This window comes from Carassius auratus, unplaced genomic scaffold (assembly GCF_003368295.1).
Source record: "Carassius auratus strain Wakin unplaced genomic scaffold, ASM336829v1 scaf_tig00216410, whole genome shotgun sequence".
NCBI lineage: Eukaryota > Metazoa > Chordata > Actinopteri > Cypriniformes > Cyprinidae > Carassius > Carassius auratus.
In genome coordinates, this window is record NW_020528557.1 from 103,907 (window position 1) to 117,567 (window position 13,661).

Sequence of the window (13,661 nt, forward strand, 5' to 3'; positions counted from 1 at the left end):
CAAATTTGAAAAATCAGTTTCTGACGCAGTGGAGGCAACGTTTGAACTTCGAATTTTGTTTACGGACAAGAAGGCAACGGCGTCGCGGAATTAAACCAAAACACCCTAACATGATTAGGCAAGCGTAAGTATTTAATACATATTCTACTGCCGTTATATTAACGCGATAACGAAATTTTAAAGGCCCTTTTATTAACACATAAGCGAGTCTGTTTTCAAATGGAATTCTTTGAGTGGTTTTAACAGACATTTGTTAACATTAGCGTCGCGTTTACTTACCATTAATAATCCATTGTTTGTACTTCAGGCTCAGTTCATAATCCCGTTTAATATATTTTGTTTTCTGTTTATATCAATAGTTAATTTTTTTTTAATCCATTTTATTATCAACTACCGTTTCGTTATTTTGTTAATGGTTAAAATCATTGAAGTAAAGAGCAGATTTCCTATCATAACTTCGAAAGTTTATAGATTATCAAGATTCTGTTTCAACCTTGCTCGTTTTATTTGAACAATACTTGTTAGTTGAGTGATGAATACATTTTTCCGTTTGAAACAGGAAGGGCAAGACCCCCCGCCGCCCTCCTCCAAAAAAGCCTTCCAACAGCCAGAAGGACCCTGTTGGAGTATGTTGTAACCTTTTGTTTACTTTAGGCTAATGGCGATCATGATCGGTATATTAATTCGGTACGTGTTTGGCAGGTGTATTGTCGCGTGCGGCCACTGGGTGAAGAGGATGAGGAATGCTGCATTGAGGTTATAAGTAACACCACCATTCAGCTACATGCCCCTGATGGGCTCAAAGCCAACAGAAATGGTGAATTCAAAGAGGTGAGTGCCTGTCTGCTCTCATTTAGCCAATTATGATTATTTAAATACAGATTTCTTCTAATTTTGTTAGGAATTGTCATATCTCTCCAATTCTGTTTGGCCTTTTCTTCTGTGCAACACAAAGGTGAATTTTGTAATGGTTGCACTTTTCTATATCTTGAAAGTTTAAGAGTATTAGATTTGCCCAGCTTAAAAAGTGACAAAAGCACCATAAACGTGGTCCGTATGACTTGTTTGCTGTTTTGAGTCTGTATTAATTTTTGGGTGCTGCCTGTTAATTCTGATTGGTTGTCAGTTTTTATAGTTCATCAGCTGGAAAAATCATCCTGAAAGTGATTCCAATGATATTGTTTCTCTGTGGCTTTATCATTATAGATGTGGTTTGGACTCTGATATTCTTTAATATTGAGAATTATTATTTTTTTAACTGTCTTTTATTATCTTGACCTTTATTGTCTTTGGTGTGAACAGCCCTTAAGTCTTAAATACGTAAAGTTGTGGCATTAAAATTTGCAGATGCAAAATCGAGATGAAGCCTTGTTTTCTGAGGAATTGAACATTTTGATTTAAGAATCTTTAGACATTTGTACTGGAAAGCAACACAAAATACTGAGGAAGAACATCAGTTTAATCTGTGCATGTACAGTAGAAGTTATGTTTATTTCTATATTGTTGTGGTTGGGAACAGCGGTATTAAAGACAAATTTTTTTAGTAAAATAATTCAGAGTATTGTACTTTATACTTTTGGTGTATTGCTACATAACTCATTGTTTGTTTCCAGGATGTTAATTTACATATTGATATAGTATGATCCCTTTAACTTGGATGAACTATAATTGTCTTTTAGACACAATATTCCTTCAAAAAAGTGTTTGGAATTAAAACGTCCCAGATGGAATTATTTGAAGATGTTGCCAAACCTCTAGTAGAAGACCTCATTCACTGTAAAAATGGTAAATATACTTTTCTGTTTGCTTGTTGATGATGATGATCATTGCTATTAAAAACAACAACAACAAAAAAAACTCCGACTGAGAGCAGTTTTATTTTTAAACTAGGTCTTTTGTTCACCTATGGTGTCACTGGCAGCGGTAAAACCTACACAATGACTGGCTCACCTGGTCAAGGTGGGCTGCTTCCACGTTCACTCGACATGATCTTCAACAGCATTAGCCCCTACCAGGCCAAGAGATATGTAAGCAGATTCATCAAGTACTTTTATTCCATTATGTAAAATGAATTTTCCATCTTTGAGCTTTCTTGATGTTTCCCTCATCAGGTTTTCAAGCCTGATGATAAAAATGGCATGGAGGTGCAGAATCAGATCGACGCGCTCTTGGACCGACAGAAGCGAGACAGCCAGACATCTGTACCAAAGACTCCAACAGCAAGGTTAATTCAAGTAATTAAAGTTACAAATTGCTTAATCTGTTTCAAATGAAATCTAATGAATTTATATCCTGTTGTGTTTTTGTAGGCGATTTGACCCCGAGTTTGCTGACATGATCAGTCCAGACGAGGCTTGTAAGGCGGGTGGAGTGGATGAAGATAGCAGCTACAGTGTCTTTGTCTCTTACATTGAGATTTACAACAACTACATCTATGATCTCCTGGAAGAGACTCCCTTTGACCCGATAAAGCCCAAGTAAGTTTGCTGTTTTTGTTGTATTTTTGATTCAATAAATGCAGCCTTTTTCAGCATAAGAGCCTTAAAAAAAAAAAATGTATCGACCCCAAACTTTTGAACATTAGTCTATATACAAACTTGGATCTAGTTTGATTGGTTGTGTCAGTAGAACCAATTTGTGGGTAACTAATACTTTTTACTTAAATATTTACTTTTGACAATCGACACAAAGCTGATTTAGGTTTAGGTCCATTCATATTTTTTTTTTTAGTAATATCTATGCACTTAGTTTATAGATAAATGTATTTTGTTTTTCCATTAGGTGGAATGGTGCAGGCACACCTCTGAAAAACAACACTGAGTTCATGTACGTGGCCAGTGAAATCCATTCATAGATGGACTTGCTGCCTTTTGAAAATGATATTCCTTCCTTTGTGTATCTGTTCTGTGCATCCTGTTGTGAGCTTTCAAGTGCTTCTAGGCTGTCTGTATCCGCTTTGTCTTGGCTGTCTGTCTTGTGCTTTTGTTTTACTTGCTGGTAGGCGCCCATGCAGAGATTGAGCTTTGTTGCCTACTCTGTAGTTACAGAAATGTTATCATACTGTATTTCACATTTCAGACCACCCCAATCCAAAATACTGCGTGAAGATCAAAATCACAACATGTATGTGGCCGGGTGCACTGAGGTTGAGGTCAAGTCAACAGAGGAAGCTTTTGAAGTCTTTTGGAGAGGTAAACTGATGTAGATAAAATTTTTTTAAATATATATAAAGAATGGCTTTTTGTAGGTGGTGCACAAAGCTATTGTAGTATGAGATCCTTTATTTCTGAACATAGGTCAGAAGAAGCGCAGGATTGCAAACACACAACTGAACCGTGAATCCAGCCGTTCTCACAGTGTGTTCATTATTAAATTGGCACAAGCACCTCTGGATGCAGATGGAGACAATGTGCTTCAGGTCAGAGTGAATTCTAATGACTTCAAGACTTTTTTGGAATGAAATCGTTGTAAACATTATGTAACTAAAAATATACATTTTTAGGTTAACCTTTGTTATTCAGATACATATGAAGTGTCAAAAGTTTAGTGCAAAAACTGTACCCTAGTTTGTCAAAGTTAAGTCCGATAAAGCATTGGAATGATTTCTGTTTGATTCATTTACAGTGTGTTAAATTATTTATGAGATGTTAAAGAAATAGTTATAGTACATATTTTTAATTAAACCTGAATGGTTTCTGTCTCTCCATTTTAAGTGTATTCCACTGAAACTGACTCCGTAACAGCATCATCTGTTTGCATGATGCACAAGATTGGCTTCCCTTTGCCATATTTGATGTGCTCTGTGCACTGATTAATGCTCTTATGTGAATAAATTCATAAATTAAGTCTCTTCATAGAAAGTAATTTTAACTTTGTGGAAAGCTTGGATTAAACTGCTTTATTCATATTGAGGTTTCGTAAAAAAAAAAAATGCATGAATGCTAAACTTCCGAATTTGGTCTAAAGCAAGGATGAATAACGTTTTGGCCCTGCATGTGGAGATGTTAGGCTCTCAATTATGACAGTGGAACCACTGACCAGTGCTTAACGATTTGTTGTTCCTTTTACAGGATAAAAGTCAGGTAAATGTGAGCCAGTTGTGTCTGGTGGATCTGGCTGGCAGTGAACGCACCAGCCGAACCCGAGCAGAGGGCAGCCGTCTCCGTGAAGCAGGTCAGGCAGCAGCACAAATAACTAATTTTATTACCGTCTGGATTTCTAGGTTATGTGTTATATAAAGACCATATGGGTGGTTTTCTCACAGGCAACATCAATCAATCTTTAATGACTCTGCGCACATGTATTGAGGTACTGAGGGAGAATCAGATGTGTGGCACAAACAAGGTATGTATATGAGAGATAAACTGACCATAGAACTGGTTCAAAATGAATAGAAACATTATAGGCTCTCTTGACTTTTGTCCTCAGATGGTTCCTTACAGAGACTCCAAAGTGACCCATCTATTCAAGAACTACTTTGATGGGGAAGGCAAAGTTAGGATGGTCGTGTGTGTAAATCCAAAAGCTGATGATTATGAGGAGACCTTGGTAAGCAATATTAACAGGTCAAAAGGTGAATTGTTCTACTTCAGATTTATAGTAGTTGCACTGACCTATTGGTTTCTTATCTGTGCGTAGCTGGTGATGCGCTTTGCTGAGATGACTCAGGAGGTTGAAGTGGCCCGGCCTGTTGACAGGCCCATCTGTGGCTTTGCCGCTGGTCGCCGACAGAGAAACCAGGCCTTTAAAGAGGAGCTTACCCGCAGGCTGGAAGAACGTGGTGGTCCTTTAGATGGAGGTATTTGTGTGTGTGCTTGCATGTTATTCTCTCTCATAATGTGCATTAACATTAAAAAAATGTGCATTTAAAGATGCTGAATTTCATCCGAAAGTCTCATACTGTTTGTTTATTTTTTTGTTAATGTCAATCATGTGACGTGTTCTGTTACAGATTCTCCAACAGTATTGAACCAGCTGCTTCAGTCATTCCCTCCACTTCCTCCCTGTGAGATCTCTGGCCCTAACGATGATGTTACACTTCCTAGACTCATTGAAGCCCTGGAGAAGAGACACAAGTTTCGACGGATGATGGTTGAGGAGTACAATAAAACTGGTAAAATCATCACTTTTATACAGAGCTGTTTAAGTGGTCTTTTAAATGCAATATTATTTTCAAATTTCTGGTGGTTATTCGGTTTCAGCCAACATGCTGAAGTCTGTGCTTCAAGAGCAGGACAGCAACCTTCTCTCTAAGGAGAACTTCATCCAAGAGCAACGTGGCCGGCTTGGTGAAAAGGACAAAATGATCCAAAACCAGAAGAATGAGATTGATCGTCTGGAAAAGAAATCCAAAATGTTGGAGTACAAGGTATTTGCACCATCCTGGAGTTAGGATAAAAAAAAAAAAAAAAAGGAAAGACCTACAATAGTTTTCAAATAGGTTTTTCCCCCCACTTTAACACATCACATCACACTTTTTTCACATCACATTAAATTGATCAAAAGTGACAGTAGAATACATGTGTAGTGTTTTACATTTTTCTTGTAAATCACTGCTGGGGGCGGTCGACTTTTTTTATATTAATTTATTTTTTCCCCTAGGCTTGATTGTGTTAATGGGGTTCAGTCTAACATGTTAATGTTTTGTTAAAAAAAAAACTACAACATTATTTTCCACATAATTTACCTTTATTCCACACCATTCTATGCCTTCTTAAAAGTGCGCTGATCATTTCTTGCTTTTATGAAGCCCCACCCTCAAATACACAATAGTCTCTGATTGGTTAGCTAGTCCAGTTTGTTGTGATTAGCTAAAACGCCTCTAGTCTCTACATCTCCCCCCTCACCTCAACGGCATGTTCTCTGGTTGTATTGTTAACAATGGCGTCATCTATATAATGCTTCTAAGTTTGAACCCGATTGAGAGGCAGAGGATATTAGTGAAGAGGATCATGCAGAACCTGTGCAGTTTAATTCAACCACACACACATCCATGTATAATGCTATTCATAGTTATGCAAAAATAAGTGTATAAATGGAACGGTTCATTGTTTGAGCTGAGCTTGTGATCTGAATGAGAGATTGAGGGAGAGAGATGGAGGGCGACACGAGGAACTGGATTGATAACACTGCTTAAGAACTGGATTTTGAAACATGTGAATCCATTAGAATTGACACTCCAGGCTTCTAGAGTCTTTATCATAGCTGAAGGGAATGATGGTACGATTGCGGATCAAACAAACAAGCGAACATGACACACAAGTATATTCAAGCAAAAGCCAGCATATATTAATTCTGTGAAACAATGCAAAACCAATGTTATTCATCTTGCGAAGAAAAAAGCAACCTTGGTGTCCGATCGCAGGCCTTCCCGTTTCTTGAGTTCTCTCCAGCGCTGAAAAGCTGATCTGAAATTTACACAGGCCCTACTTTTTGCCTTCTCATAAGCCTTTTGTTCCACAGATGTTTTCCATCTCTATCTTTGTCGTCCTTCGGTTCAGCTAATGTCCGCCTAAGTGCTCTCTCTCTGTTGTCCCCATCATGAGCAGACATGCCCCTTACCGCTGATTACAAGTTTGATTTCAGAATCATGAGAAGAATAAAAACCTTTATTAATCTTTCTTTGTGTGCAAAACAACACAACAACAAACTCCCCTATATATATGCCTTATAAAAAGCACTATGGTGGTGGTTAGATCAAATAATCACAATAAGTCATTTATCGCAACAGGCATATCAGTAATGCAATCTTCAATACGTTACTCTATATGCAGATTGACATTCTACAGAAGACCACCAACATCTATGAGGAGGACAAACGATCTCTACAGCAGGAACTGGAGAGCAGAGAACAGAGGCTGCAGAGGGAAATGTCTGAAAAGAGACGCATGGAATCACGCATGCAGGGCATCGTAACGGACGCCAAGCTCAAGTGGGAGAAGGAGTGTGTGAGTGTGTCTTCCCATTGACCATATATGTGAAAACCTTTTTTTTTTTCTCATTTGTCAGCGGTGTGATACATGCAAAATTTGTTTTTGTTCTCTACAGGAGAGGCGGGTAAATGCCAAGCAGCTGGAAATGCAGAATAAACTGTGGGTGAAGGATGAGAAACTCAAACAGCTCAAAGCCATTGTGACTGAGGGAAAGTCGGAGAACCGGGAGCCACAGCGGCCCTCCAGAGAAAAGGACAAAGTGCCTGCCAAGAGATCTGCTTCCCCGTCCCCTGTTCCTGTACGTTTAACTGACATGCGTTTCTAGACCGCCTGACCCTGAGATTTATGCCTAACCTAATCCACAAACCTCATCTTTAATGTCCATTCATGGCCTGCTATGCTCTGTGTCTGTGTGTATAATTACCCTGTGCACTTTTTTTAAAAATATAGATTCCCACCTGTTTTTAATACCATTAATGCTGTTTTTAATGTACTGGTGTGTGTTGCATGCAAACCATGTGTGTACTAATCTCATGTCGCTTACAGTCTCCCTACAATGGCTCTCAGTCATCCCTCTCCTCTCTGGAGCCCATATATTACTTCTCTCAGACGATCAGGCCAGATCCCCACTTCCCCAGACCAGGCAGTGTGTCTGTGGCCTCCTGCATCTCTGAGTGGGAGCAGGGTGTCCCGCACTCTCGTAGGCAGGGTAGCCAGTCACCTCCAGACAATAGGAAGAGAGCTCAGGGCCTTCCCGACAGTCTTAGAAGGAGGAGAGGCAGGTGCTGGGCCAGAGAGGTGCCTGTCCAGCCAGCAGAGGTAGATCTAGAGGAAACGGGTCACTGGGTCAGTAGAGTATCTTGCTGTTGTTATAGGTAAAGCTTCAACAAGACACTAATATAGATTAATTGTAGCCTAATGTAGACATTTTGATCTTTCTGAGCTGCACTAATTATTACCAAGAAGATCTATGTGTAAAATAAGGAATTATGTGCTGCTCATTTTAACCATGTAATGGCTTTGTTTTGCACTTTTACACAATTAAATTTGAGTTTTCATCTTCTCAATGTCATCTCTTACTCCTGCGCCTAATTTAACTTGTCTAAAGTGTATGAAAAACAGCTGAATGATGTCATAGGTTTTGTAAGAGTTGAAAGTGTCAACATTTACCGCATACTGAAAAGAGCTTGTTTGAATGGGAACATCTCTTCAGCTTTTTTCTTTCCTCTCAACAGCTTGGTATGTTTAGTTTGTGCTTCTTTAGTGCTTGACTAACACACTAACACTTCAGCACGTTTAAGGACCGCCTTCTATTTGTCATACTGTGCTTGTGTTTTAATTGAATAGACCGGGCCGCCGGTTCGGCCTCTACACAGGCGCTCACACTCCGCAGGTGGGGAGAGGTGGGTTGATCATAAACCCAACACTAATGTGGACCTGGATACAGTCCTGCAGCCAAACATCCCCAATTCCATCAAAGTGAACGCTCCCAATGAGAAAGCTCTGTCCAAGTGTGACAAGTATGTTCTGACACACCAGGAGGTTGCATCAGATGGAGAAATTCAGACCAAGCTAATCAAGGTAGTTTACTTTTTCTAGTGGTCTGGGTGGTTTCAGTTGTCAGCTGAAACTAAAGATGTTGTTTTTTTGGCTCAATATCAGGGTGAAGTGTTCAAAACTAGAGGTGGAGGACAGTCTGTTCAGTTCACGGATATTGAAACGCTCAAGCAGGAAAACCCTATTGCATCGAGGTAATTGTATGACCACCAATACAATTCAAACTTGTTAGCATGTATTATTTCTAATTCTCATAGTGAATGCTGTGTATTGTTGTGTTTTTTTATTGTAGCCGTAAGAGACGATCATCAGAGAGTGGCCCGGATGGTGAGCCTACGGAAGGAAGCTGGACTGATGTGGAGACACGGGTAAAATACTGATATCCTCTCTGCACACTTTAAATGCCCATATTAAAAGGTCGACAACTACTTTATTTGGTATTTTGAATGGGGGTGCGTTTTTATATATTTTATGATATAAATGTTTGTTTCCTAACTTGTCTTTATTCTCTAGTGCTCTGTGGCTGTGGAGATGAGAGCTGGCTCAAACCTAGGACCTGGATACCAACATCACGGATATCCAAAGTAAGCTTTTTATTTCCGTACAGTTTCACTTGTCTCCAGTCATACTGGTGAAAAACTAGCTTTTAAAAAAATGTGCCTCCCATTTTATTTTGTAGACGCAGAAAGCCTTGAGATTGCTCTTGTATTGCCGTCACAGCAGAGTCCTTTCCTCTCGAAGCCTCTTCATCACTGTGTGCAATAGCAAATTCACTTTATTTAACTTTTTAAAATGCTTTTATGGAAATTATTTTTATAGAAGACTACACAAGTTCACCAAAGCTGTTTTTGTACTGCATTTTCTATAAGGGTGTTGCCATGTAAAATTCACATCCGGTGTAAGTGTGGGTCTGTGTGGGTTTCAAAAACAAAGTGTTACAAATGTTTTGTTTTCTAACTGTCTCAAGCACATTAGGTATTTATGTGTATTTTTTTATTCTTTTTTTTTATATTAATGTATACTCTCTTTCATTTGGGCAGTTAGGACTGTCAAAGCATTTGCTGGTGTTTCTTTAAAAATCCTTTAGTAAAAGTCATTTTCATGACTTTAGTAGGCAGCACCTTGGAAAAGCACTCTTTCCATGTAGTTTCACTTGAGTGATATTGCTGCAGACAAAACTGTTAATAAACAGCATTTGATATACTTGTTTGTTTTATATAGTGCATTATTTTTAGTTTTTCATTTTTGTCCATTTGTAATGTAGTCCTCTGAGCATCAATGTGGTTCTATAAGAAAGCAGTAGATGGCAGCAGTGTTTAAAATATAGCGCTCAGGTTTTTTATTATTTTATCCTCCAAGCCGCCCATGGGGTAGTATTATTGTTTTGTCTAGACAATGTATACTTTAAGATGAAGTATGAGACTTGTGAAGTAAACATAAAAAAAAAAGAAAGAAAAAATCAGAATGGGAATTTTTTTTTTTTTTGGTCAGCAAGCTGTAATTGTTGTAAAAGGTGTGACTTAATTTCTTAACAGTTACTTCACTCTTATTAAAGTGTTAATCTTATATGCATAAAATACTGGCCAAAAAGTTAGGTTGAGCAATTTTTATTTTATCTTTTTGTTTAAATGTTATTTCCATTACAAAATATTTTCATCTGAGATGTGGTGGAAAGTCACTATTAGTAGACAGTGTTTTAAGAGCTGTTTAGTCCACAGCCAGTAGTTGAAGAAACTCTTGGTACCCTAATGACTTTACTCTGACCTACAAGGACCCATGTAAGACTCATTAAGAACAGAAACGCAAAAAAGTGCATTAAAATTACTTATGTCAATGAGTGAATGTTTGATTAAATAGTTTTTGAGTTATTAGCTTGTAATTCTGCTCACAAATTACCTTTTAGTTGCCACTTCCTTAAAGGGACAGTAAGTAGGAATTACTCCCATCTAGTGGTGAAATTGTATTTTGCATTTAAACTAATTTTGCTCTCCAGCGCCTCCCTTTTTCAAATGCGCGTTGCATCTACGGTAGGCGATATGTACCAAAAAGCTTTGACGGGATGTCTTCTAATAGCACTTCGTCGAGTTTTCCTTCAGGTGAACAGGTGTGTTATTTCAAACAAACTGCAACATGACAACTAACAAACGAATGTTACAGTATGAATTACTGACTGTGGAAAACATGAAATATTGTAATTAGAAGTTATGTCTTCTTTATTCGTTATATTTTCTGAATTATATGCATTGTTAGATATAAAGAAAAATATTATAATATAGATTGTAACACTGACTTACCTGTCGAGAAGAAAACTGGCCACTTCAGCGTCTCTTTTGAAATCTTTATCAAGCATTAGCCCTTTCCACCTAGAAAAAGCTTCCCCGACATTAACTCTTGTTTTCTGTAATCTATCTGTCACGTTTCCTTTTACATTCTATTTTTGACTGTTTTGGCGACGATGTTTTCTTCTCCTGTGGAGCGCATATGTATGGTCCATAATAAGAATGCAATCCAGACTTTTAAACTTGCCGGTGCAGTTTCAAGCGCCTCTCACTGCTCTGCACCTGCGTTTCTGGCTCTGACCGAAAATGCGCTGTGGAAACGCGTTGGCTTAGTACTTTTTGTCCCTCTCTGCTATTATAATTTTGCAAGATGGCGGAACTACATGGAAGCCTCCGTCGACCTACCCGTCCCATGTATATAAAGATAATAAATTCTTCATTTACGAGGATTAGTTTAAACATTGGAATAGGTATTTGTACACCATTGAGGGCATATTTATGAATAAAAATATTGATTTTAGATAATAAAATACCTAAAAAGTTACTTATTGTCCCTCAACATCCACGTCATTATAATAAGTCTAAATCCAGTCCAAAAGAATTAAGTTGATTTAAATGACAAAGTTGTATTTATTATATAATGCGTCACTGAAATACATTAAAATCCTTAATTCACACAGACCTGATGTGAATGTGCCCTAGAATACCCCAGAATGTCACCGGTTACTGAAATCTTGCAACTTTTCATGAGTATATTTTAAAACCGATTCCTAAAGCTTAGCGGTGTTAGTACTTGATTTGGCCTTTTTTTTTTTTTTTTTTTTACCCCATTTGGCGCTAACAAAGTAAAACCTTAGAAGTGTTTTCTTTGTTGGAATTTGAGTCGTTGAGCTCTTTGTGTTTGGATGGTGCCATGTTTAATTTTTTAGATGAAATATTTAATACAGCATTAGTTTCACAAAGACACTGGATCAAAATGAGAATCGTCTAACGTGAAACTGCGCACATCCCATATATAATGTGAACAAACATTTATGTACGTGATGATGTATGAATGAGTCATTCAGTTGTTGGATCAGTTACAGAATACACACACTGTAAAACCACCAATTTTTGAGGAAAATTAAGCTCCCCTATGAGTGTTCAACAGTACTTCACACACTAAAATTGTTGCATTATATTGCAAAAATGGCCTTCGTGCTTAGCATAATAACTAAAAGGTAAAAAGGTGGTAAATGGTCATTGGCTCAGGTTTCCTTCCATCAAGCTTTCCAAGATGTAAGACTACAGTCATACTGCATGTTATTGTGTTCTTTGTTGGGTTTGGTTAGGAGTAAGATGTTAGAGGGTGATTGAGTGTTTGCTGCTTTGAGCAGAAGCAATTTTGTATCGGGATAAAAAGTGTGCCTCTGTGTGCAGGTCAAGGGGTTCGGAGCAGCAGCAATTCTGCTGAAGTACCTGAAGTGGACCATGTCTAAAGAGTTTGAAGCCCAGACATTCCATTTCAAATGAGGCAAACTTCCTACAAAATATTTCCCCAATATCTTAACTTCCTTCCTAGATTTACCTTTCATTAAAAAGATTGCTTACAAGGCCTGAACTGCAAATTTAATTTAGAAAGAATTTTTACCATTCATTCCCACAGCAAGCTAGTGGAAGTCATGCAAAGGTTTTTCTACTGACTCGAGGGTGTTTTTGTATCTAAGTCTGCTCCCATATCTTTCTGCAGTGTTTGGGATTTCTTTTAATCAGCTGAGAATAAAATTGTCTTATTTCAGAAGATTAAACTATCTGCCCATGGATTGTACAATAACTGTCCTCTGTGACATGTCTCAGTTCGGTAAAGAGAGCAGTTCATGGGCCCTGTTTCTCTCTCTATTAGCTCCAAAGCCAAATCCTGATGGTGGATATCTCATCTGCTCCACTGACTCTATTTCAATTTGGAGGTACTAGAGATTGACCAGTATGGAGCGCCTCCAAGAGAGAGTCAAGGGCCCCGAGCAACGTGCTGACATTAAACTCACTTGTGCTCTGCCTTTTGACCATACGCAGTTTGATGAGCCACACTACAATATATTCATTTGGCTCGGCTGGCAATGGCTCAGGAACCATAATGTTATGCTACGATAGAGCTTTAGATTACTGCATTAGGATGATGATCCAATGAAGTGAGAGAAAGAATAAGAGAGATGCATGGGCAAGACGAAGGGACAACCACTCAGAGAGCACCTCGCTTGGAAATACAGCAATTTGAAGCAAGTAAGCAATGAATGCTCACTTATGCTCGGTGTGAAAGGTAACTCACACTGTAAAAAAACCTTCACTATTAAGCTTATTCATTTATACATATTGTAAGGTAGCTTTGAAAAGCAATTTTATGATAGCTGCATGTAATGTTTCCTTCATTAAAAAAAATACTCATTAGTAAATTGATCATTTTAAATGAAGGGGATTGTCTAATGGCTGATGTGTCATGATTACATGAGTCTACTATACTCGCTTTATCTCAACAATCTCCTGTTACTGTAACTTTCAATACTAAAATAAAAGAATCAAGGCTGACAGCAAATATCTAATATTGCAAACAATCAAAAAAAAAAATAAAATCCATGGGAAACATGGTGAAAAACTCATTAAATAAATAAAATAAGTGCACCTTTAAGGTAAATAATCAATTTGATACTCAAAATGTTGTTACAAATTTAACTTCGTTTATTTGGTCTGATAGGTTTCTCACTTCGAAAACAAAATGTCGAATTTTATATTTTGTCTAATTCTTGTGTTGTGATGCATTCTTAATTTTATTCATCACAAATTGATCGGCTGGTTAAAAATGGCCTTTACGTACAAGGATAGAGTAAGACCTGAATGTGTGTTTCCTAAATGCAGAAAT

General features: G+C 37.9%; 1 protein-coding gene across 5 annotated transcripts; it reads left to right on the top strand.

Moving 5' to 3' along the window:
• Positions 1–20: 20 nt before the first annotated feature.
• LOC113098069 (kinesin-like protein KIF23) lies at positions 21–9,692 on the top strand. Of its 5 annotated transcripts, none has more exons than XM_026263048.1 (24): positions 21–124; positions 560–626; positions 703–831; positions 1,680–1,785; positions 1,891–2,027; positions 2,112–2,224; positions 2,310–2,477; positions 2,782–2,826; positions 3,079–3,191; positions 3,297–3,418; positions 4,071–4,173; positions 4,265–4,344; positions 4,429–4,548; positions 4,639–4,798; positions 4,952–5,113; positions 5,202–5,368; positions 6,774–6,947; positions 7,048–7,230; positions 7,479–7,778; positions 8,280–8,513; positions 8,595–8,683; positions 8,782–8,857; positions 9,003–9,073; positions 9,169–9,692. In XM_026263048.1, exons 1-24 carry the CDS (start codon positions 111–113, stop codon positions 9,182–9,184), a joined length of 2,949 nt encoding a protein of 982 aa, XP_026118833.1. In that variant the 5' UTR covers positions 21–110; the 3' UTR covers positions 9,185–9,692. The 5 variants fall into 5 exon arrangements, with proteins under 5 accessions (XP_026118833.1, XP_026118834.1, XP_026118836.1 ...); XM_026263049.1 differs by having other exon boundaries at positions 7,479–7,751; XM_026263051.1 differs by lacking the exon at positions 7,479–7,778.
• The last annotated feature ends 3,969 nt before the right edge of the window (positions 9,693–13,661 follow it).